Source organism: Carassius gibelio, chromosome B19 (assembly GCF_023724105.1).
Source record: "Carassius gibelio isolate Cgi1373 ecotype wild population from Czech Republic chromosome B19, carGib1.2-hapl.c, whole genome shotgun sequence".
Classification (NCBI taxonomy): domain Eukaryota; kingdom Metazoa; phylum Chordata; class Actinopteri; order Cypriniformes; family Cyprinidae; genus Carassius; species Carassius gibelio.
Window position 1 is genome coordinate 30,940,390 of NC_068414.1, and position 24,194 is coordinate 30,964,583.

Here is a 24,194-nt window from a genome sequence, read left to right on the forward strand (position 1 = left end):
CTCCTTGTTTAATTACATGTCATATTAAAAGAATTCAGCCACTCCTGCAGTTTTCGTCTTGACATAAAAGATTTCACATTTGCAGTAACAATGTGGAAAAACCTGAATGATGTCACTGCACTTTTTCCGTTGTAGCTTGTGAAATTAAGTGTGTAATTAAATAGCATCTTCAAATAATTAGTTTACATTTTGAGTTTGCACATGATGTACATGTGCTTACAAAACTCTTGTATCATGTACATCACATTATAAATTTGTATATTGTTATTCCCTACTTATATGAGTTTTTGTCCTGTCATGCCATTCTGTTACACTGTGGAAGCTTCTGCCAGGAAAACAATTTCCTTGTATGTGTAAACATACTTGGCAATAAAGCTCATTCTGATTCTGATTCTCTTTCTGGTTCTGGTAAGGAAATAAAACATCTCAGAATATTAGGGTGGGATTCAAGGTAAAGCTCTTATTTACCTTATTTACCCCTGGAACACATTTACTTTACAACTTTCAAAGTAAATAGTAGGAATAGTAAATAGTAGGATTAGTAAACAGTAGGACCTAAAGTATACATACAGGTGCATCTCAATAAATTACAATGTTGTGTAAACGTTAATTTATTTCAGTAATTCAACTCAAATTGTCAAACTCGTGTATTAAATAAATCCAATGCACACAGACTAAAGTAGTTTTAGTCTTTGGTTCTTCTAATTGTGTTGGGGCTCCTTTTGCTTTTGGTTGGGGCTCCTTTTGCTTTAATTGCTGCATCAATTCTGGGTGGCATGGAGGTGATCAGTTTGTGGCACTACTTAGATGGTATGGAATCCCAGGTTTCCATACAGAGTGCACAGCACAGCAGTGCAGCACAACACAGACAGGCAGAGAGGCACAGAAGTGGAGCCCTACTTGCCTTTTTAGTTGTGTTTGTCATTTTGTGGGCAGGGCTGGATTTACGAATAAGCATTCGAGGCACATACCTATTTTTACTCAGCCAGGGGGGCCCCAAACACAAATATATAATATTTTGTTATACATTCGGCGAACAGTAAAAATAATCAAAACCCCAGAAGATGTTGAGCCAATATATAACAATAGTGCAAAATAAATAAATAAAAAACTTCCATCTTCAACTTTATATATATATATATATATATATTATTGGTTAAATATGCAGTATAGGTAAGCTTAACAACTCAAAATCAGAAGTTCCTTCAAATTTTACTTATGCAAAAATCTAGCCAAGTTATAATTAGGGGCCAATTAATTAGTAAAAATTTTTTCTTCCGCCGCAAGTCTATGGCAGCCCATAGAACCTAATGCAGGAAAGTTGTATAATTTGGCACACTGATAGAGGACAGTCCCAACATTAACTATAGCAAATTTGAAGTCTCTAACTCCAACTCTTTAGCGCCACCACTTGTCCAAAATGTCAATATTTTTATGCTAATACCGTAAGCCAGAAAATTATAATTCTTTTTTTCCTCTGAATCCTTGGATCATTCCAAGTCGATTTAACCGCAAAATTTGCAAGGTTTAGTTTTTTTATTTCTATTTTAAATTTTTCGGAAAACCTACTTTTTCAAACTTGTCCTAGACGTGAGGCTATATCTCGGCAACGGTTTGGCATATTGACACCAAACTTGGTGTCTGTTATAATAACCATGACCTGAGACCACCTGCAATGTTTCAACGCAGCGCCACCTAGTGGTCAGGAGATATGAAAAATCCATATTTTGGCTTATAACATCTGAATGGTTTGGCCAAAAAAAAAATCACACAACTGGTCTCTTTAGATTCAGTGAGTCTTGTTGAGATTTCCCATGTCAGCCATTTTAGGCGTCGGCCATTTTGAATTATGTTTTAAAATGCTGTATTTTTTGAATGCATTATCGTATCGTTACGAAAATAATTACAAAAATATTTGGCTCCATGCCCTGAAGGAATTCAAAAAGTTTGGTGGCAGCGTCACCTTGTGGTCAAGAGTTATAATGAAATATCAAATAAATGCTAATAACCTTTGAATCGATTAGACTATTGAAATGAAAATGGTCTCTCTATATTCTTTGCGTCATGCCCATAGACAGTAAAATAAATGGACACAGCGACCCCATTGGAACTCAATTGAGACAAATGAAGCCCAGTTTTAGCGTTTTTTAGCACTTCCGTTTCTGACGCGCAGACTCAAACGAAGCTTGACGACGTCAGTAACCTGTCTGACAGATGTAAATCTTCTACGTGGCTGTGCGTGCAAACTGCCATCGTTAATCTTGCAGAGACGGCGAGCTTGAGCAGGGAGTTCTTTGGCGTGAGTGAGCAGGAGTAAGTATTCTGATTAATTATTTTGTATAGTATTTTAAAATGTAACGCCAGTACGCCATATTAAGTTAATTGCCTGCGAGCTTCTCCTCCTGTCTGTACGGTAATGCGACAGAGAGACGAGTGGTTATGACGCAATCGTTAGCCTATTTTTTACAAAAACTGTTTATACGGGGCCATAATGTAAAATAGAAGGTAATGGAGCCCTTTATACATTGTCGTGTATCTTTAGAAATAAATAATGGACAAACAGAGTCTTTAAACGCCTCAGATGTAAAATTACTCGCTGTCAAAGTGACGCCAAAATGAATGGGAGTCAATGGGAATGCTAACGCAAGTGAAGTTCTGCTAAAAGATGGCAGCCCCCACCAGACTTCAACTTCCGGTCGAGTTCCTTGCCCCTTGGTCACGCCAAGAACATCGATTCCAATTATGCCAAAATTGGCCATACTTCCTGTCCACCATTTTGAATAATGTTGAAAATCTACTTTTTCGAACTTCTCCTAGACCGATTTTCACCAAATTTGACACAGATTTTCTTCAGACCCCACTGGCCAAAGGTTATGGATTTCATGTCTATATACGAAACGGTTCTCATTTAGAGCATCAACAAATTTGCTGGAAGGATGCCAAAATGCATTTGAGGCTGTATCTCAACAAAGTTTTGACATATTTGCACCAAACTTTGTATGTGTCATTATCACCTCACACTGACCATGCCACATTAATTTGGTAACAGCGCCACCTATTGGCAAAGAGTAATTAACTATTCATTAACTTTCAATTATTACATTTCCAAAAATGCTAATAACTTTTGATTGCATTAGGCTATTGTAATGGAACTGATCTCAAAATATTCCTTGGGTTGTGCTGACAATAGACATACCAATTGTTTAGTAGTACATCTGAACTCCCTGTCCGCCATTTTGATTCATGTTGAAAATCTACTTTTTTTAAACTCCTCCTAGAGGGTTAGTCCGATTTTCACTAAATTTGACGCGGATCATCTTCAGACCCCATTTGCCAAAAGTTATTAATTTTGTGTCAGTATACGAAATGGTTATCATTTAGCGCATCAACGAATTTGCTGGGCCGATGCCAAAATGCATTTGAGGTTGTATCTCTGCAAAGCTTTGGCATATTTGCACCAATCTTTGTATCTGTGATTGGCACCTCAAACTGACCATGCAACATAAATTTGTTAGCAGCGCCACCTATTGGTCAAGAGTAATAAACCATGAACAATTACACTTTTAAAAATGCTAATGATTTTTTAATGCATTAACTTATTGCAATGAAACTGGACTCAAAATATTTCATGGCTTATGCCGAAAACATAGATACCAAAAAAAAAATGTCTGTAATTTGTGCTGTAGGTGCACATATGTAGGCTACTCATAATTGATCCATCGTATCACACAAAAGATAATATGCACAGTAATATGACGACAATCATTATTAAGAAATATGCCTTAACACAAATAACCTTATGAATGTTTCATTGATATACAGTATCATGACAGTGAGTTAGAAAGAAATGCATAGTGATGTGATTACATGATAGGGTCAGGGACTGAGGAGTCATCTTTTTTTTTAAAACCAGTTCAGTGAAATGAAAACCAGTTTGCTGATTTGAATCTGACTATTAATGTTTAGTCCCTTATTTTCCTCCCTTGTCATCAGTACAGCTGTCATGTGGTGTGTGTGTGGGTCACGCACATTTTCTCATCTGAGGTGGCGGTGTGCACTGCATCTCCTCAAAAGGCCAACCCTGCCTTTGCCTTTTCTGATGTCTTTAAGTTTGTATTTGGTTTCTTTTTCATCCATTTCCTCATTCCCTGATTGTTATTACCTTTGTCTTGTTGTCTATTTAACTCTTGTCTGTTCTTTGAGTATTGTTTGTTTTGTAGTTAGCTCTTCTGCATTTGGTTCAAGCTGTCCCTCATTTCTTCTAAATCATTCTGGTGTGACACACACCAGCAAGATCATTAAAGATTCTTGAAAGTAAAACAAGCTACTTTAAGTAATAGTTCAGTAGGAATGAAAATGACTAACTATCAAGTTAATGAACTGCTGATTTATCTGTTTATTTGGTGATGACAGAACAATAAGGACTGAGATTTAAAATGTCACTGTCTTGGACGGCAAAAAAAAAATGTTAATACATAACTCACATGTCATCATGCAGATTTAACAGTGGTCCTTGTGAAGACTGTAGCTTCATCTTCAGAATTTAACAGAGGATTAAAGAACATATGAATACATATGGTTTAATAGTTTAATAATATTTGTGATCATGTGCAAGTACAACACCAAAGGACTGAAGGAAAAACAATTATATGTATGTGCACTTAATATGTTGCCTTCAGTATATCAGTTTTCATTTTAAAATGTTGCATTTACAATACAAATTTAAAGTTAACATTTGATTAAATTACATAAAAAATGTCTGTTGCTTGCTTGTGTACACAAACACACCCAACTGATTGATGCAAAATCATAAAACCAATATCATTGCTATCTAAACATTCAAAAAGTAATAATAAATAAAATACAAATAAAAACACACAAAAGATTTCAGAGCCAAAACACATTTTGAACAAGTAGTAAATGCATAAAGTATATGCACTTATCATAAATATAATTAAATATTGATAAATTGTGTCACTTCATACTTCATTATCCTTTTCACCACCCTGTGTATAGATGAATCAGCCTCCTTTCGTGAAGTTCTAAGAGGGTTTGAAGCTCAATCCCACCACTGTGTTTACCAGTGCGTTTTAAAGACTTGGGTGTTTTTTCGAAATAGTGGTGCCAGGTGCCTTTATCGTCCGCACCAAAGCCAAACACATTTACCTAAGCGAAGTAAAACGAACAAAAAAACACATCAGCAACAGTAACTGGCATTATAGCACAGCACACAAATCTTAAAAAGTAACTGCTAAAAGCTTCACCTCATCACAAATGTGCAAGGCGTATATTAGCACAAGAAAACCTGTAGATGGATAAGATCTTCGAGACTTAATGTGTAGCCACGTATTGTGCACATAATGCATGAAAGCAGGGTGCATAACCATCACCTGAAAAAATGAGGGGAAAAAACAATTATAAGCCATTTTAGAAACTACAAAGGTGTCTAAAAGAAAAAAGTGTTTACAGCATCAATGTATTGGTAATGCTAAAAGATTTCTATCTATTGAATGTATTGTCTTTGTGTCTTAACATTGGTCTCCATAGCTGTTAGGTCTCCTTGGTGAAGTCTGTAGAGACAATTATCTTTTATGGAAAAGTTTATTGTAAAATACTTACTTTGTCCTTGTTGGCTTGTAGCTTGTCTATAACCTTAAACCGTGTTCTGTTAAGTAATACAATAAGAAAAAACAGGTCAAACCAATTCAATAAATCTGTGAGTTAGAGATTGAAATGCAGAATTCCACTGTTTAGATTGTTAAAGAAATATAAGAAATATAATGTCACCATACAGTATCTGAAAGTCAGATAAGTTTCACACCAGGAAAGTCATATTTGTTCTTTCATAACTATCAGTTCTGCAGGTTATCCTCTCAACTTAATTTGTGAAAAATGTACACATGGCTTAGTGACGTGTAAAAAGAAAAACATTGTTGATTTAAATAGATATAATTCTGGAAGCATTGTAAGAATGTCTCGTGAAATCTGGAAAAATGACTGTTTAACTGATGAAAATGGTTGTAAAAATAAGCTTAATTTTCTTTATTCAAAAATATTTATAAACATATAATTAAAAAATAATAATATTTTAATTTTGTGGTGAAATGTGACCTTGTTTTTGTGATGTTCTCTCACCGTTTGATAGATCCATCAGTTAGAGCACTGGTAATCCACTGGATATCTATTGTTTTAAAGGGCAACAGCACCAGATGTGTGTTGTTGTCCAGATGGATTGCACTCTCTGGGTACATTACACGATGGGTCGTCCTGGATCCCACATCTTTCTCATAACCCTGAACTGTCGCCTTATTCATCCTGTAGAAATCAAAATTTGGAAAATTAGCCTATAGTCTCAATCATAATTAGCCTCTTGATTGTAAAGTGTCATGAAAATATAAGTTTACCTAAACACAAAATCGTGGTGGTCTATAACAGGACCATAGTATGATCCTAAAAGTTTCCCAGAGTTCCCCACCACAGCACAGGTTCGACAGCGGGACGGGCCAGCATCTCTGTACCATTCTTCTTCAGGAATGACAGAAAACAGCTCCTTAATTACTTGGGAGTAATTAGCTTTGCTCTTTGTAGATTGTAGAGACTGTGAATGCATTAAAATTGAATCAGTGACTCTTCTACAGTGACACTTCTACTATCAGCATGAAACCAAAATCAAATAAAAATCATTAGGAACATTATATGTAAACTAACACTAATAACATTAAAGAAGCTAATTAGTTAAAATATGCATATGTACTACCATTTAAAAGTTTGAGGTTAGTAAGATTTTTTGTTTTCGTCCAGAAAGAAATTAACTGTAGTGTACACATACACATTCTGTGTATATCTACATTTCCTACTTAAAAATAAATAAACATATTATTCTTCCTTGTTCTCCTTTTACAGTTAAGAATTCAAAGAACTGCCTTCTATACAGTGTGAATATGAATGGAATTGGCCACACCTAAAATAGTTAGATTAAAATAGACTGCAATTAAATTCAAGAAGAATTCACTTGTCACAACATAATGGAAAAATTGTAAATTGTAAATACAATAGAACAGAACTTGGTTTTGAAGAAGTCAAAGAGTGCTTTCACAATGATTCAGCACACTAGAATGATTTCTGATAAATCTTTTGATACTGAGATAATTGCTCCATTTTAAAAAAGGATGTCTTAGACATAAATTGGAAGTATTCTCAGTTAAATTCTGAATTGTGAACAGTCCAGCTTAATGTAAATTAAAGTGGGCTGAAGTAATAAATGAGAAACACATGAAGACAATACCTGCCACCAGTTAAAGATGTGTTTAGGGAGGACACTGTTGTTGAGAGAGAGAACTGGTGGGACATCTTTTCTGAAATGTTCAGCAAACCACTTGTCGTCACTTGCAGCCAAACAGCGCTCCATACAAGCACAGGGTTCTTCATGAAAGAGCCGCTCCACCACACTATTGTTCACCAAAACTTTAAAATGTCCAAGAGGAACTTTATATATGGTCACAGTAAAGATGGTGGCACATAACAAAACCAAGATGACCTTTAGATATTTACACCAGCGCATTTTGAAAGCCGAGGGGCTTCTACAGTTCAACTCTCTGGCGTTTAGAGTGAGGTCAAGATGATTCCAGGTGATTTCTTCAGCACCTTTCTGCACTTTATCTTGAGATCATCTGCAAGACCTTGAGTAATAAATAACAATAAAAACATTTATTTTTAGCAATGAAGGGTTAGAGGAAGAGTAGTAGACTTTTCAAGCATGTTCTACATCAACGGCACTATGTGCATGTGTTGTTTATGTGCAGGAAAATCTCAGGCATAAATGGGTCATTCTACAGAAACGTCCACTTTTGGTTTTTCTAACATTTAAACTTAGACCAGATTATTAGATTACCTTTTGACTTTATGAATACATATACATGACAGCTTAATTATTTTTCTATTTAGCTTTTTTTGTGCAATTATTTCAAGTTATTTCAAGCCATTTTTTGTCACTGGTGTTACCTTCTTTATCAATATGAAAAAGAATTTATAAAATATTTTTTCTTGATATTTTTTCAGCTCATGAAAATAATAAAAATGCAAGAAATAAGGAGATTTTGTTTTATTTAATGTGGAAAAATAAACAGTACGGTAACACAGCACAGTAACACCAGTGACACAATGAATCACAAGTGACATACGTAAGACCTGATATACTGATCTTCACTGGTGTTACCCATAAGGAAGGTAACACCACTGACAATTTTCATGAAAAAAGAATTGTACTAAATGTATGCTGTAAGGTAAACCATATGTTGTCAATCATTGCATACTCACTAAATTAAGTAGTTTAATCCATTTTTATTAGTGTTTTTTTACAATAAATAGGTCATACAAGTGATGTCAACTAAAATCTTCATATGAAATCGTGAGTTAAATTTCTGATAATTGAAAAGAAACAGTGGACTTAACATGGGCTTTTTTTCATCGATCTTTAGAAAACAAGGAGGAAGTCAAGTGATGTCATTATTGTGATTTATCAAGAATTTTATTTTATTGTGCCATTTATATCATGTATTTGACAGTTATGAATACATTTTTGTAATTTAAATGGTAGAAAACCTTGATTTTGACTGCAAAATAAAGACCTTTGCCTGTATACATGGCTGTGGGGACAAGCGGTTTTGTGGTTCCTGGAATTCTTTATAATTAATTAAAAACAAATATTGCAAAAAGTGTATATTAAGTAACATCGCATTATACCATGATTGTGTCATTTGCCTTTTAGAATTAAAGCAGAACCGCTTTTGATATTTGAAACGTACTCATGAAATAAAAAATAAAAAAATGCTTTGTGAACCTAATCTTCTAATTAAGGATTATACTTTACAGAAATTACGGTAAACACATTAACAAAAAAAGATTTCTATTTATGTATTTATTTTTCACTCGAGGATGAATGTTTCACCCCACATTGTAAGGAACTGACATAAAAGACGGACTAAATATCTCTAATTCTTACACCTGAGAAAAAAAGAGTAAAATGCGACAAAACGAAAACATTTACTCACATTTAGTGTTCAGCTTTGAATCCAGCGATGTGTGCTTGTCTGTGGACATTGATCGTGAATGTCAGCAGGGTGTAGGGTGTGCGACTGGTTAGAGCAGATTTAACCTGTCATTGAAACAACTTGCTGCTCATTAAAACGATTGATATCCACGGTGTGGACAAATCGAGTATTTTGTTTCTCATCATCAGAGTTTTAAAATAATTGATAAATATATGCTCAAAGACCGCGATTCAATGTAGCCTAGGCTTTTTTTTTTTGCGATTAAACATTTCTTCCCTTTTTGGACCGTTTATTCTTACAGTGCCACATATCCTCTTTTATTTTATCGGATGTAAAACATCTTATCAGTCTCACCAAAACCTTTTAGGTTATTCATTAAAAACAAACATCTTTAATAATTAAAAAAATAACAATAAAAATAATAATAATAATAATTATTATTATTATTATTATTATTATTTAGCCTACTGAACCTCTAAACGAAATAAATCTTATTTTAGAAATGAGTCAATGTACGTGCATGCTTATTGTCTATATTCATTATTCTAAAAGCCCATCCTTGTGGAGTAAAGGTTGATGGCTGCTATTTGACAGGTAGGCTACATCACCCCCACTCACAATGCTGACTGTGACGCTACTTTTAAAGAACTCACTATGCAGACATATAGGCACAAATAAATCAGATTGAAAGACCTAATTAAATTATGTCAGTACCGTTTATCTAATATCTCCTTGGGTTACAATTTTTCTTTGATTTATACCAAGAACTAGAAGCACTGGTTGGGTTTATAGATCATTATTATTGTTGTTTTTCTATTGGTAACTGCACTTGTATCATCCCCGAAGGTATGAACAGGTAAAACCACCTGAGCGACAAACTTGAAATACTTTTCCGTTGAGGTGCAGAAGCTTTCAGATATTTTGATGTATCAGATCAAGAAATAAAGTCTAGAAAAATTAATTACTTGCTTGTGATGGTTTATAGACCTCAATAAATACCGGCTTACAGGAGACAAAAGAGGATCCTATCCTGATATTCTTTATTCATCATTTTGGTAAGTTTGATACTCTGGGTAATTTTTAAATTGATCATTTGTTATTAAATTCGTTCAGAGAAATCAAATTAATGTTTTTGTCACTGAAAATTGTAGAATCTGAAACATTTGTATTGGCTACTTATTTAACAACAGTTTTGACAAACTCAGCAAATCGGTCTGAGAATTATTGTTGAACGTGATTAACTCTTCTTTTTGGTAAAACACTGTTTTAAATATTTGTATTTATGTAAAAGTGATTTTATGTTTTAAATTTTCAATCGAATTGAAACGATTGAATAAAGGAACCATTAATTATAATCATAGCGTATAAATATAGAATATTTATTTATTCACACCAAAACAATACATTTACTTAAGTTCAATTACAATGATAAATAATTGTTATTTTAAAAATAAAGGAGTCGTCGAATTTACATTGTATTTGTTTATTGCCTCAATTGAACTATGGATCGAAAATCGAGTTTAAAATCTCAGAACTCATACAATCAACCAAATGACAGAAATTTTGGCAAGTTAACCCGCTACATGATCTCGTGTTTGTGGATTCAGAACACAGAACTGTGTCTTTTGAAGATAATGAATAACAAAGTATAACTGTCATTTTTCTATCTTTCTAATAAAACTGTATTTGTACACCAGGAACACGACACACGCAAAAGATGAACATCTTCAATAGACTGACGCCTCGCTACATCACCCTGATTTTCAGCTTCATGACTATCCTTCTTTTGTTCACCCAAAACCCGATCGATAATACTGTAGATTCCTTTGATGACTCGATCTTTCAAGCTTCATGCTCCTGTAAATCTTGCGTCATGGGTTTTATGGACGATGACTGGTTCATTTATCGATACGACCCCAGCATTACACCTCTGCTGAACAGAAAAAACAGCGTGTTACGTCGAGACACCTACAGATGGTGGAGGGTAAGTCTTTAAATATTAAATGCTAAATATTTTATCTGCCATTGAGTTCCACATTATAAGTAACATTTGTATGTAATTATAACGATATCACATTTTTTATATATTAATGGATTTCCTGTCCATTTTTTTATTGTAATGCATAATTTTTCTTCTTTACATCAGTATATATAATAAAAAATACTGATTAAGATTTTTGTTTCAGTATTTCTACTGTAGAGTTCCACATCTTAAATCATATTTATAGTTTAATATAAAAGTAGCAAAATTTTAAGGGACTTAATATCATCAAAGACTTCAGTGTCCAGTGTGTAGAACTAGTTTATTGTCTGTTTAAAATCAATTTTGATTAATTTAAGTAAAATGATGTTTTCTTTACCAAGAAAATGGCAAGATGAAAACCACCATTTTCTGTTTCAAACTTTCACATACCATCTTTAAGTTATAATAACATAAACATTTCAAATCCAGATTTGGATTTTCAAATATTTATTATAAAGACTGATTATTTTCCCTAAAATGGACTAGCATTGTATTATCGGAAATTCGTCCCTGGGTTCAAAACTGTTGCCGCACCCCTCCATGAGTTAACAAAGAAATCACAGCGGTTCCAGTGGGGGCAAGAACAGCAGCAGGCTTTTGAAAGCCTGAAGGAGCCTTTGTGTCATGTGCCGGTCTCGGCCCCAAACCCTAGGTTATCATTAATCTTGGACACAGATTCCAGCAACATGGATCTGGTTCCAGTTATTTCCCAGGAGGGGAAAAAGGGAGAGAGGGTGATTTCTTACTATAGTCGGGCCATCAACAGGGCAGAACATAATTACTGTGTGACCAGAAGTGAACTTTAACCATGGTAGAGGCAGTCAGCCATTTCAGGCATCACATTTGTGGCCTTTGCTTAGTGATCTGAACAAATCATGTTTCTCTAGTTGGCTGTTGTCTTCCCAGGAGCCAGAGGGACAGGTGGTATGGTGGACAGAACGCCTGCAGGAGTTTCAATTTACCATTCAGCATCGCAAGGGGGAGGGGGAGAGTCACCAGAATGTGGATAGGTTGCCAAGGCACACCTGTATGGCATCCTGCCCACAATCTGAGTGACTGGCTGGATATGTGATGCAGACACCGGTTGACAAGATCCCAGAGATGGGGATGGAGGTGTCTTGTTGTGTAGTACTGCTTGATTCAAATGTAACATTGGCCATTGAACAGCATGAAACTGAGTCGAATCTGGAAGGAGGCCTACATGGTAAGAGGTAATGGCTTTTGGATCAGTGGTGAGGGGGCTGTGGTCCATGCGGGATGGCCTGGCATTCAATTTGGGAGTGTTATAGAGAGAATTTGTGGAACCTGTAATGGATGTAACCAAGTGGCAGAAAGCCCTTTCACACATACAGACTTTTCCGGAAAATTACCGATAAATTGCCATAAAGAGATCATGTGTGAACAGGATCTTTTCAAAAAATACAGGTAAATTCGTTCCGGCAATTTACCAGCCTCAAGCCAGCCTCATGCGGCCAGTCGACGAATTGCAGTTTTAGTCACTTCCTTATAGGATTACCATCCCGCCAATCCTATTGGCCAAATAGCGCTTGGCACCGCCCTACGCATGCGTACGCATCGTATACCAGGGTGCCACGCGCCATTTCGCTCAGATTTCATGACTGAAGAAGAATGCTATCAAGCTATGGCACGGCCAGGACCGCAGCATCTCGTTCCCTATTCAGGGAACCATGGATACATACATAAACCGAGATGTTCCCTTTCATAGGTCACTTCAATGCTGCGGTGACGTCACCTGCTATGGGAACGCTATACCATAACGCCTGACGTACCTGATAGCTGGGATCCAAGGAAGCATCTGCTCAAGCGGAGAGAACCCGGGAGCCAGGAGCCATCCTCACATCCAGACTGTAAGACTTCATAAAAGTGCTCGGTGAGGACCAACCTGCCGCAGCACAGATATCATCCATAGAAGATCCACTGAGAAAAGCTCAAGAAGAAGCCACTGCTCTCGTGGAATGAGCTTTAACCCCTAAGGGCGTAGTGAGTCCGCGCGCCTCATAGGCTAAAGATATTGCCTCCACCAGCCAATGGGACATGGCCTTTATTCTTATGTCCAAAACAGACAAACAGCTGGTCAGACTCACGCCATGGGGCTGTACGATCCACATAAGTCTTTAAAGCTCTCACAGGGCAAAGACTTAGATCTCCAGACCCGGCTTCAGCAGGGGATAAAGCCACCAGAATCACTTGCTGAAAGGGAAAGGGATTAGATGTGACCTTAGGGACATAATTAGGCCTCGGTCACAACAACACCTTCACAGAGCCCGGTGCAAATTCCATGCATGAGGGTGAGACAGAGAGAGCCTGTGAATCCCAACTCTCTTGAGGGAGGATAAAGCCATAAGATGAAGTGTCTTCAGAGTCAGGATTTTATCCGGTACAGTTTCCAAGGGCTCAAACAGATGCCCTGATAAACCCTGAAACACAATGGATAAATCCCATGAAAGAACTCGCACGGGGCGGAAAGGCCTCAGCCGTCGCGCACCCTGTATGAAATGAGAAACCAGTGGATGACGGCGCACTGAGGCACCGTATATTTATTTGTGGTAAGCTGAAATGGCTGCCACGTAAACCTTTAGAGTGGCTGGTGTCACTCCATCCGAAAAACGGTCCTGAAGGAACTCCAGTACTGAAGCCACTGGGCAGTAAACTGGATCCATATTACGAATTTACACCAGCTCATGAAGAGCCCGCTAACAGACTGATCTGGTCCGCAAACCACGGCTGTGTGTGCAACCGCAGAGCCACCAGCAGCATGCTGTTCCACTCTGTCCAGCCGTATTCTGGATAATACCGCTGGGATAAAACGAATTGGAGGAAAAGCATACAAACTGGTCCTGGGCCAACTGTGAGCTAACGCATCCAAGCCCAAGGGCGATGGGGGGCATAGGGAGAACCATAGCGGGCAATACGTAGTCATGTTCGACGCGAATAAATCCACTCTCACTTCTCCGAAAATCTGCCATAAGAGATTCACCATTTGGGGGTGTAATCTCCATTCCCCTTGCTCCAGAGTTTGTCTGGAAAGCAAATCCGCTCCGAAGTTCAAACGTCCGGGGACATGAACAGCTCTGATCGACAGAAATTTGTTCTGAGACCAAAGAAGAACATGTCTCGCCAGCCTGCACAGGGGGCGAGAGCGTAATCCTCCCTGATGATTCAGGTATGACACAACTGCTGTGTTGTCTGATCTTAGCAGCACATGACGGCCGATCAGCAGATTCAAGAAATACTGGAGTGCCAGAAAAACCGCCAGTAATTCAAACCTGTTTATGTGCCAACTGCGCTGTGCCGCTGTCCACAATCCGTGGGCTGGGTGCCCTTGACAAACAGCTCCCCAACCGGTCAAAGACGCATCCGTCGTGACAGTCTCTCAGAAAGCACAAATCCCCAGCCGAACCCCAGTTAGGAGAAATTCGGTTGACATCCATAGTTTTAACGACATCACACACCTCCGTGTCACCAAAATCATCCGATGCGGAAGACAACGGGGTGAAATATTTCGTCTTTTCATCCACCACTGAAAACGGCGCATGTGAAGTAATCCCAGATGAATTACGGGGAATGCTGCAGCCATTAGACCTAAAAGTCTGAGGCACAATCTCAATGTCACTGTGGGACCCGCTTTGAAGCATCCCACGCATGATGCAATCGACTGTGCACACGGGAGAGAAAGCTTTGCTGTCATCGTGCCAGAGTCCAAGTCTATTCCCAGAGAGGTTATCCGTTGAGAGGGGATTAAAACACTTTTCTGGAATTTCATGTGTAAGCCCAGGCTGTTTAAATGATTCAGCACAAGCTCCCGATGAGAGTGTGCTCGAGCCTGCGATTGCCCTAATTACCAGCCAATCGTCTAAGTAGTTCAAAACACGAACGCCCTGGAGCCGCAATCGGGCCAGAGCTGCGTCCATGCATTTTGAGAAAGTACGGGGAGCCAGAGCCAAGCCAAAGGGAGAACGCGGTATTGATACGCTTTGCCCTCTAAAGCGAATCTGAAGAACTTCCTGTGTCTCTTGATGATCTGAATATGAAAGTATGCATCCTTCAGATCGATCGTGACAAACCAGTCATTTGGTTGAATCTGAGACAAAATAGACTTTACGATCAACATCTTGAATTTGCTCGGTTTGAGTGCAAGATTCAGACGGCGTAAATCCAGAATGGGTAGCAATCCGCATTTTTTTTTGGTACCACAAAATAACGGCTGTAAAACCCTGACTCCATCTGAGAGGGGTGTACTTCTTCTATAGCCCCTTTGCTCAGCAGAGCTGACATCTCCTGTCGCAGCATCGCTATTTCCATCGGTTTCACCACCGTGGAAAGAATTCCGCGGAAAGGAGGCAGGCCCCTTCGAAACTGAATGGTGTATCCATGACAAATTGTGCATAACACCCATTGAGAAATGTTGGGCCGAAAACAATACTAGCGGTCTCAAAATATCCGCTTCCTGCAACACTGTAATACACGTTAAAATGTCCGGGCACGAAAAGCTCATGGCGTTCATGCACAGGGGAAGTGTATGCTTAAGAGCCGTTGCGTCTCATTGTGTATATTCCTGAAACGTGTCCACGGCAGGAATTAGGCCAACAGATTGAACATCGGGCTCTGCCACTAGCGACAAAACAGCGGCTGTGCGAGCCGTCATAAACTGGTCGTCTGTGCAGGACTCTTGAATCGCCCCTCGAATTCTGAAAGCTGGATTGCGCAGAGTGTCTGAGGGAACGTTTGGCGTTACAGCTCGATCCAATGCTGCTCGAAGCGCTGTTTGCTGCAGGACAGTTAATGTTAGAGCGTGGGGACTGCAGTGAGAGGGTTGGATATGCATTAGCAGTCCAACAGCACTCTCTAGTGGAGGGCACAGTCCCTGGCGAACAGGAAGGAAGCCCATGCGTCAAAGTCGCTGCGTTTCGTTGTGTATAATCCTGAAGCGTATCCACGGCAGTATTTATTCCAACAAGATAAAGCAGCTGTGTGAGCCATCATAAACTGGCCATATTTGCCAGCCTTGTGCCGTCCTTCAAACTCTGAAGGCTGGATTGTGCAGAGTGTCTGAGGGGGCGCTCAAAATATAGCTCAGTTCAATTACACTCGAGGTGCCTTTGCTGCGAGACAGTCAATGTTAGAGCGTGGGGGTTGAGGACGAGAGGCTTTCTCGTTAATAACCGCCATAAAGAGAAGTAAATTTGCAGAAATTAGACACGATTCGATACGCCTTCGACGAGACTTTAGGCCGCGGCCGAGTTCGGCGTGATCCGTTGGGCTAGAGAGTTATTCAAAAACGGCATCGCTGTATAACAGCAGTCCCCCATGTCAGCAATGGTGGCGAAACCCTCAGCGTTCATGACATGCGCTGATTAAGGCTGCTTCCAGGACCTCGAAACCTCTTGGTGGGGGGGGGGGTTAGTTTATCCACCACGCGGGTAGCCACACAAATAGCTCGCTGAGGAAGGGGAGGCGTGTTTGTCCTGTCCGATCGGAGGGAGAGAACTGCGTGTGCCGGCCAGAGCCTACTCAGAGTTCGAAGCCGCGGTTCGACAGATTTGCTTGAAAAACAAATCTGCTGATTAACATGCTCGAGTGGGGGATAGCGAGCAAGTGGAAAAACTCCAGTGAATCACTGTATTCATAGTCAAGCCGCACATATCGTCCTTTACCAACACCTCGTGCGGGGCCTCTGTGACCGCAGAAGCGAAACGGTGGGGGTTAGATGCGAGGTGACTTATAGAAATACACTCCAGAGCGCAGATTCTTTTTTTCTTTTTTTTACTGTAGCCGTAGGCTATCACAGAGAGAACATGTAGAGAGGCTGCTAACAAACCTCTCGAGTGCCTCCTCGTGATAAACCGATTATACGGCTCTTACCTTTCGTTGACTCATCGCGTCCGCGAAGAGGAGTTAACACTGCTCGTAGAAACCGCTGGAGAATGCGAGCTGAATCCTAGGGAAATCTGAGCAAAATGGCATGCGGCACCCAGGTATACGATGCGTACGCATGCGTAGGGCGGTGCCAAGCGCTATTTGGCCAATAGGATTGGCGGGATGGTATAGGGCTTCAGACATTCGTTACGCCGAGGGATGTTCCCATAGCAGGTGACGTCACCACAGCATCGAAGTGACCTATGAATTACCATTATGAGCACGTACGAGTTCAGAATGCAGTGACGTAAGACGTCTACTCCGGGCCAATCATAACAATGTGACGCATTCATGCACTGTTTAAGAAATGAAAATAAATGTCATCCAACTGAAGCAACAGTGAAATTAAAGTGCTTCTCCTTATCCGGGCGGATGAAGAAATTTGTCGTCATCTGAGAGAAACTGTTAGAGATGCAGTAACTTATGATAAAATAACTGTTAACGGTCTCCGAAAGCAATGCATTCACAGGACAAAGTCAGGTCAATAAACTGAAAAAATTGCGTCTTAATATCTAAAAAAAAAAAAAAAAAATTTAATAATAATAAAAATAAACGACCATCACAAACGAAGTAGTAGTGGAAGTATTTCTTGTTCCTATTATGACTTTTGTCAATCTATTTGGGGATCCTGCTACTCCACAAATCCGGTAGCTCTAAACCAGATCTCAACCCGCGGTACAGCATGAAATCACACACAGCCCACCATGACGAACACAATAAAAACATTTTTACAAGTTTTACAACTTATTTTAGTTTTTGCATAGGTAAAAACACATAGGGTAAATGAGAAGTCGGAGCAGTGGAGAAGAGTGTTGGACATTCGGCATCAACTTTCGGTTTGCCCCGCAACTCAATTGAGGATGTTCAGTCCGTCTTTTTCCCCCAATTCTCCCAAAACAGCTTATACTACTTTTTCAGCTATTAAAATAGTTTGGTTTATGTTTGGATCAGTTTTTGATCGTTAAACAGGCCTATAAGTTTTGTTTTTAAAGCGGCCAGCACAGAGAGAGAGTTTACATAGCCTATATTTCATCACGAATTGTCTAAAATAAAATGAAAGTGAAAAGTGACATGACATTCAGCCAAGTATGGTGGCCCATACACAGAATTTGTGCTCTGCATTTAACCCATCCGTAGTGCACACACACAGAGCAGTGAACACACACAGTGGGCAGCCATTTATGCTGCGGCGCCCGGGGAGCAGTTGGGGGTTTGATGCCTTGCTCAAGGGCACCTAAGTCGTGGTATTGAAGGTGCAGAGCGAACTGTACATCCACTCCCCCCACCCCACCCCCAAACAAACAAACAATCTCAATACAATTATGCCTAATCCGTATAGAAGGTGTATCTAATGAGGAAATGATGAGTCAGGCAACTTCATCCTTGGCACACAGACTCAGAAAACACTAGTTTATTAGTAAATAATTCATATATATTTTTACTATTTCCCTCTGTCACATTCATGGTAATTACTTTTTCAGGCATCTTTTGAACTCCGTTTGAACGCAGAACTGTTTATCTGCGCTGACAGACTATTTGATACGAATTTGAATCAGCATGGCTACATTCGTGAACGCACCTTTTCTGCAATGTCCCGCGTCTTACAGACTGCAACTTAAAATTGCAACTTCATTGTGCTATTAATCCTTTCCAGATGATTTTCAATAAATTGGTCAGCTCCCGACAGCATCGGGTGTTTTATCGATAGTGAGTATAATTATTTAAACCAGTCATCTAGTTGTCTCTGTAACAAAAGCAGTTGCATGACTACTAAAGTTTGAAACAAAAATGAAACCATCAACAGAAATACTGAACACGTATTACCCTCCGTGTTTAAAAATAAAATTATAAGTGCGTTAATAGTTATTCATTATCAGCCAGCTTCTATGGATAATAAGAGTTTAAAGACGTCACACAATTTACCGGTATTTTGGAATGGATGTGTGAATGGTGCTTTTCCGGAAAAAAAGATGGAATGTTGTTGACTGTGTGAACAGCGCATTTTTGTATTTACCGGTAAAGTTAGTATTTTTCCAGTAATTTTACGGCAATTTACTGGTATTACTGTGTGAAAGAGGCTATTGTCACGTTTTACATATGGGCTTTGTAATGGGAAGTGATTTTAATGATGGAGAGCTGGTATGGGTCTATAATCTGAAGAGGCAGAAGGGATGTTCACCTAAACTGGATTGCACTTGAGTTGGACCCTGTTATGTAGTGAAGAGGCTCAGAAAGTGTGTTTACCGTGTTCAAAAGAGGCCTGGGGCACAGACAGTGGTTTTACACCAGGACAGGATGGCTCCATATATCTGGGAACGGCAACCCTTCAAGAGCAGAGGTCAACAGTAGACCGCTGGAACTGAACATGCTGTGCTGGGAGGGTCTGGGGCTCTTCTGGGTCAGTCTGAGTTGGGGGCAGCTGAAGATAGCAAATTGAGCGCTGACATTGACATTTCAGTGGAGGCAGTCATAGAAGCCAGGATGTGGAGTTCTGGTGGATTAAACCCTTGAGGTATGTGATACCCGCCAGTGGCCCACAGCAGACCACAAAAGTGAAGACTGGATCACAGCTTCAACCCAGTGAGGCACTTTGTGGATTTCACCTTTGCTTGGGGATGAAAAACCTGAGGAGGGGGCAGTGGGGCAATGACACAGTTTAATCTTGGTTATAATATATATATATATATATATATATATATATATATATATATATATATATATATATATATATATATATATATATATATATATATATATATATATATATATAGACACACAGTATATATATAGGCTTCCAGCAGTACTGTAGATCATGGGACCTCACCCATAAATGAAGACTTCATGTGTTTGTATTGGGCTATAACATGCATATAAGTTTTCAAAAAAAAAAAAAAAAAAGTGTTCATTATAAATTATATTAAACACTTTTTTATCCTTGTGACACAGAATGCTTTTGGGTCTTTAACAGTGACAGTTTGCAATTCATGAGTAAGATTTTAACATTACTTAGACATTTTATTCCACAAAAAAAAAAAAAAAAAAAAAATCACACATAAAAGTACCTAAAAAGGTTTTTATAGGGCAAACATTTTTTTTTAAATGCTATGTCCTAAAATGCATAACTTCCTGCAGTAGCTTAGTAAAACTAGTCATGTGATCAAGTCATGTTGAATTTCTCAACGTGAAAATGAAGATACAAATCAACTGTCTTCGCACGTCCCTATTATGTAATGTCAATATTATGTAAACCAATATTAATAAAACAATATTCATTGATGCTTATCTTGAGCTTTCAAATATTTGTACAGGGTCTACAGCCATCAATGTTCAGGATCAACTACACAGAGGTGGTGGATCAGATGTTTTCTCTCTTCCCTGATAAAGAGCACTACTCAGACGCCGGTCCAGATCGCTGCAGAACCTGTGCTGTGGTGGGAAACTCTGCAAACCTTCTGGGATCCCATTATGGGTCTCTAATAGATTTCCATGATGTTGTGATTAGGTACTAGAAAAAACAGAATAATGCACATAATCTGATGAAATGTTCTCTACAACATCAGTTCTTTAGATAGCTTATTAATACCTGTTACTTGTATTGTTCTCTCAGGATAAATAAAGGCCCGACAAAAGGTTATGAGAGGGATGTGGGGTCAAAGACAACTCACCGGATTCTGTATCCTGAAAGCGCCATGGACTTGGACAACTCAACCCATTTGGTGCTTTTTCCCTTTAAGATTCGCGACATGCAGTGGCTCATAAGTACCTTCACCACTAGACACATCACGCGGTGAGCACAGTTTAAAAAAAAAAAAAAAAAAAAAAAAACCTATGAAAGAAATATTAAATATTATATCTGCATAATTAGTAATCCATCTTTTTGTTCCTCAGCACCTACACACGAGTCAAACCTTCAATCAAAGCAGATGAGAACAAGGTGAGTCACCATATCATTAAATTAATCCAATTAAATTCAAAGCAATTGCACGAAGGATATCAAAAATAGTCATTGTAATGATCCACAGAAAAAAAAAAAAAGGGGGGGGGGGTGTGGCACAACCAACATAAATCCAGATGTTCAAACATCAAGTGGACAAAGCAAAAACAGAGAACACAGATTTTTAAATACTGGGAACATAATCAGTGGGAAACAGAAACAGGTGTGGGGCTAATTAACTAACCGAATAAAGAAACTCAGTAAGAACAGAAGTCCATAACTATGACAGTATGTCTCATTAATGTTTTTGTTTCTGTTTAGGTGATGGTCCTCCATCCTGCTTTCATAAAATACGTCTATGAAAAATGGCTTCTGAAACATGGCAGATATCCATCTACTGGCTTCATTACAATAATATTTGCCATGCATATCTGTGATAAGGTAAAACTGTTTGCATTTTCATTTTAGACTAATTTTATAAACCGACGTTATGCTTGTGAAAGGCACATCATATATTAGAAACCAAATCAAAAGGTACACATAAAACAGAAATGAAAATATTTACCTATAATTTGCCTAAAAGTGGCACTAAAATCATTTGAACATGCACACAAAATTTGATCTTAACGATCACCTTCTATAACCTCAATATCAACAAATATGTTTTTGTGTCACAAACACAATTTTGCCAGGCATTCATTTGTGGATTTTCTGTACATTTTAAATAGATTTCTTTGGATCTGTGCATTGCTACACACATTTGTGGATTTTATAACATTTCTAGCATTCTAGATGCACACTAATCCACAAATAGGTAGACTCTGCCCACCATCTACATAAAGGGTTAGTTCCCTCAAAAATGAATTAGTCCATAATTTACATCCTAGGCGTATCATCTATATCTATAGAACTATTCAAATGCAGTTTTCTGTCACAAATCAATAATTGTCTGTCACAATATGTCTTCTGTTACAGAACAATGACTAAATATGGAATCTTGACTGTCAGACCTTTCCAATGATATGTGTTTTGTTAGGATTAAAAAAAGATTAGATTTTCTAAAACACAAGCTAAAACTGCTCTGTCTCTTACACAGGTGAATGTCTTTGGGTTTGGGGCTTCAAGTACTGGAACCTGGCATCATTACTTTGACAGAACTCGCACTCACTATAAAGGCGGCCCTCATGGTGGAGACTTTGAAAACAAAACAATCCATCAACTTCAGCAGAGAAACAAGATTTCAATATATAAAGGTTATAGATAAGACCAGGAATGGACATTTTCGGTTAAATATATTAAGTCATTTTGTTAACATGTTGATAAAATTATATCACTTTCTTGTATCCAAGAGTTTAATGTGTTAAGAAACCTTATGATTATCACAATGTTGCAACATTCACACAGATTTGTTTATGCATTTAACAGAGAAACAAGATTTCTAAATATAAAGGGATAAATAAGACTTCCATTTAATGAAGGATCTCAAAATGGTGTATAAAACAAAACAAACCAAACCAAAACAGCTACAAAATGAATGTAAAAATGAAAGACAAATAAATATATTTTAATATGAATGTTAGCTAACTATGGTAACAATGTTTTAGGAGCTGTAGCAAATGCTGTATATTGTGCTACTCATATTTATAATACTACAAACTGTAAACATATGGTATGTACCTGGTGTTCTTGTACTAAAGTAGCCAACTAATCTGTAAGACATTTGGAATGTTTTATGGATATTCAAATTCTATTTTGGTTGTAGCAAATGCTGTATATTGTGCTACTCATATTTATAATACTACAAACTGTAAACATATGGTATGTACCTGGTGTTCTTGTACTAAAGTAGCCAACTAATCTGTAAGACATTTGGAATGTTTTATGGATATTCAAATTCTATTTTGGTTGAAACAAAAAAAAAATCCTGTACCAATAAGAAATGTCAACACAAAACAAAAATCTTCTTTGTCATATTGTTTAAGTAAGGAATAATTGATGACAGGCCAATTCATTATTAAAGAAAGAATGCACACCCTTCGTGTCTGGGCCATTACACCTCAGGTATGCATTATTTTTTCAAATAATCCAATGGCCTGGAGTCAATTATTCCGCTTATACTATGGTTACCACACCTCACAACATCAATCAGATTATATATTTAAAGGGATTCGTTCAGTTTTTGTAGTTAAATCGCTTTTGTGAGTAGGAATATTTCTTCCACATATCATTCAATGACTCTTGCTAATTCCAAAACATAATTTTAAAGCTGGTAATGGAGACTTGAACCAATGCAGTTATTAATTAAGCTATGAGAAAGAGAGCAAGAAAGAAGAGACACAGAGAGAGAGGTTTAAAAAATCTTTAATCAATCAAAAGATTGCACACTTGGGACAACACAATTTATTTATTTTTTTACAGTATTCACCAAATAAATGGTAAAGAGTCATCTTCAAAAAACACAAATTAACCACTATTTACACCCTATTTGTATTCAACCATGTTTCCTGTAGTTTATATATATATATATATATATATATATATATATATATATATATATATATATATATATATATATATATATATAAATAATTCTTCTTTTTCTTTACTCTTATTCTTTTGACTGCAAGTCTTCCAAATAGATAATTTTGCTTGTCCAATTATAAAATTGCCTACAGTACATCACTCCTTGTTTAGTTTAGAATACCTACAGCCATAAATAAAAAGTATTTTGTTAAAATCAAAGCCCAGTCCGCCAATAATCCTTCCCAACAATGCAAAATGTGGCACCAACCTTGAACAATTAATGAAAACATGACATGACTTCAAAACTGGAGGAGGAAGAGTAGCTTTCAAGCCTAAAATCAACATGAACACACACCCCTGGAGCCGTGGGCAGCCTTTTATGCTGCGGCACCACGGGAGCAGTTGGGGGTTCAGTGCCTTGCTCTAGGACACTTCAGTCATGGAATTGCCACCCCAAGACTCGAATTCACAACCTTAGGGTTAGGAGTCAAACTCTCTAACCATTAGGCCACAACTTCTCTACCACCCTCACAGACCTCAATTCAACCTATATACCAAACCAGAAGGAAGCCAGTGAAATCATTCCCCAAAAAGATCAACAAATACCTTCTATATTCTTTGCAGTAGATGTTTTAGGGGGTCAATAACAGTCAAAAGATGCCATAGCATTGATGCTGCTAAATTTTTTACAACAAGAACCCTCCCTCTATAAGAAGGATCCATTCTC

The 24,194-nt window shown here is 38.0% G+C and overlaps 2 protein-coding genes across 5 annotated transcripts in view; one reads left to right on the top strand and one right to left on the bottom strand.

Moving 5' to 3' along the window:
* The window catches only part of LOC127979412 (CMP-N-acetylneuraminate-beta-galactosamide-alpha-2,3-sialyltransferase 2-like), a 91,600-nt gene extending 71,948 nt beyond the window's left edge, over positions 1-19,652 (bottom strand). The window contains exons 1-7 of one of the 4 annotated variants that reach the window (XM_052584854.1): positions 9,051-9,363; positions 7,286-7,679; positions 6,405-6,598; positions 6,136-6,315; positions 5,620-5,665; positions 5,265-5,390; positions 4,439-5,166 (exon numbers count right to left, since the gene is read on the bottom strand). In XM_052584854.1, the coding sequence (XP_052440814.1) occupies positions 4,999-5,166; positions 5,265-5,390; positions 5,620-5,665; positions 6,136-6,315; positions 6,405-6,598; positions 7,286-7,561 (990 nt within the window). In that variant the 5' untranslated portion in view covers positions 7,562-7,679; positions 9,051-9,363 and the 3' untranslated portion in view covers positions 4,439-4,998. Of the gene's footprint in view, positions 1-4,438; positions 5,167-5,264; positions 5,391-5,619; positions 5,666-6,135; positions 6,316-6,404; positions 6,599-7,285; positions 7,680-9,050; positions 9,369-19,254 lie in introns of those variants that run through there. The other 3 variants (XM_052584855.1, XM_052584853.1, XM_052584852.1) reach the window with 3 other exon arrangements.
* LOC127979417 (CMP-N-acetylneuraminate-beta-galactosamide-alpha-2,3-sialyltransferase 1-like) lies at positions 9,944-22,516 on the top strand. Its single transcript, XM_052584866.1, has 7 exons — positions 9,944-10,105; positions 10,748-11,034; positions 20,319-20,512; positions 20,618-20,797; positions 20,899-20,944; positions 21,266-21,385; positions 22,041-22,516. The coding sequence occupies exons 2-7, from the start codon at positions 10,768-10,770 to the stop codon at positions 22,206-22,208; spliced, it is 975 nt and encodes a 324-aa protein (XP_052440826.1). The 5' UTR covers positions 9,944-10,105; positions 10,748-10,767; the 3' UTR covers positions 22,209-22,516.
* Positions 22,517-24,194: the final 1,678 nt, after the last annotated feature.

Excerpts from the sequence above, each read along its gene's own strand:
- LOC127979417 (XM_052584866.1), top strand. The coding sequence starts at position 10,768 with ATGAACATCTTCAATAGACTGACGCCTCGCTACATCACCCTGATTTTC. Across the intron at positions 11,035-20,318 it reads ACACCTACAGATGGTGGAGG|GGTCTACAGCCATCAATGTT; the intron begins GTAAGTCTTTAA and ends ATATTTGTACAG. Across the intron at positions 20,945-21,265 it reads TCAAAGCAGATGAGAACAAG|GTGATGGTCCTCCATCCTGC; the intron begins GTGAGTCACCAT and ends GTTTCTGTTTAG.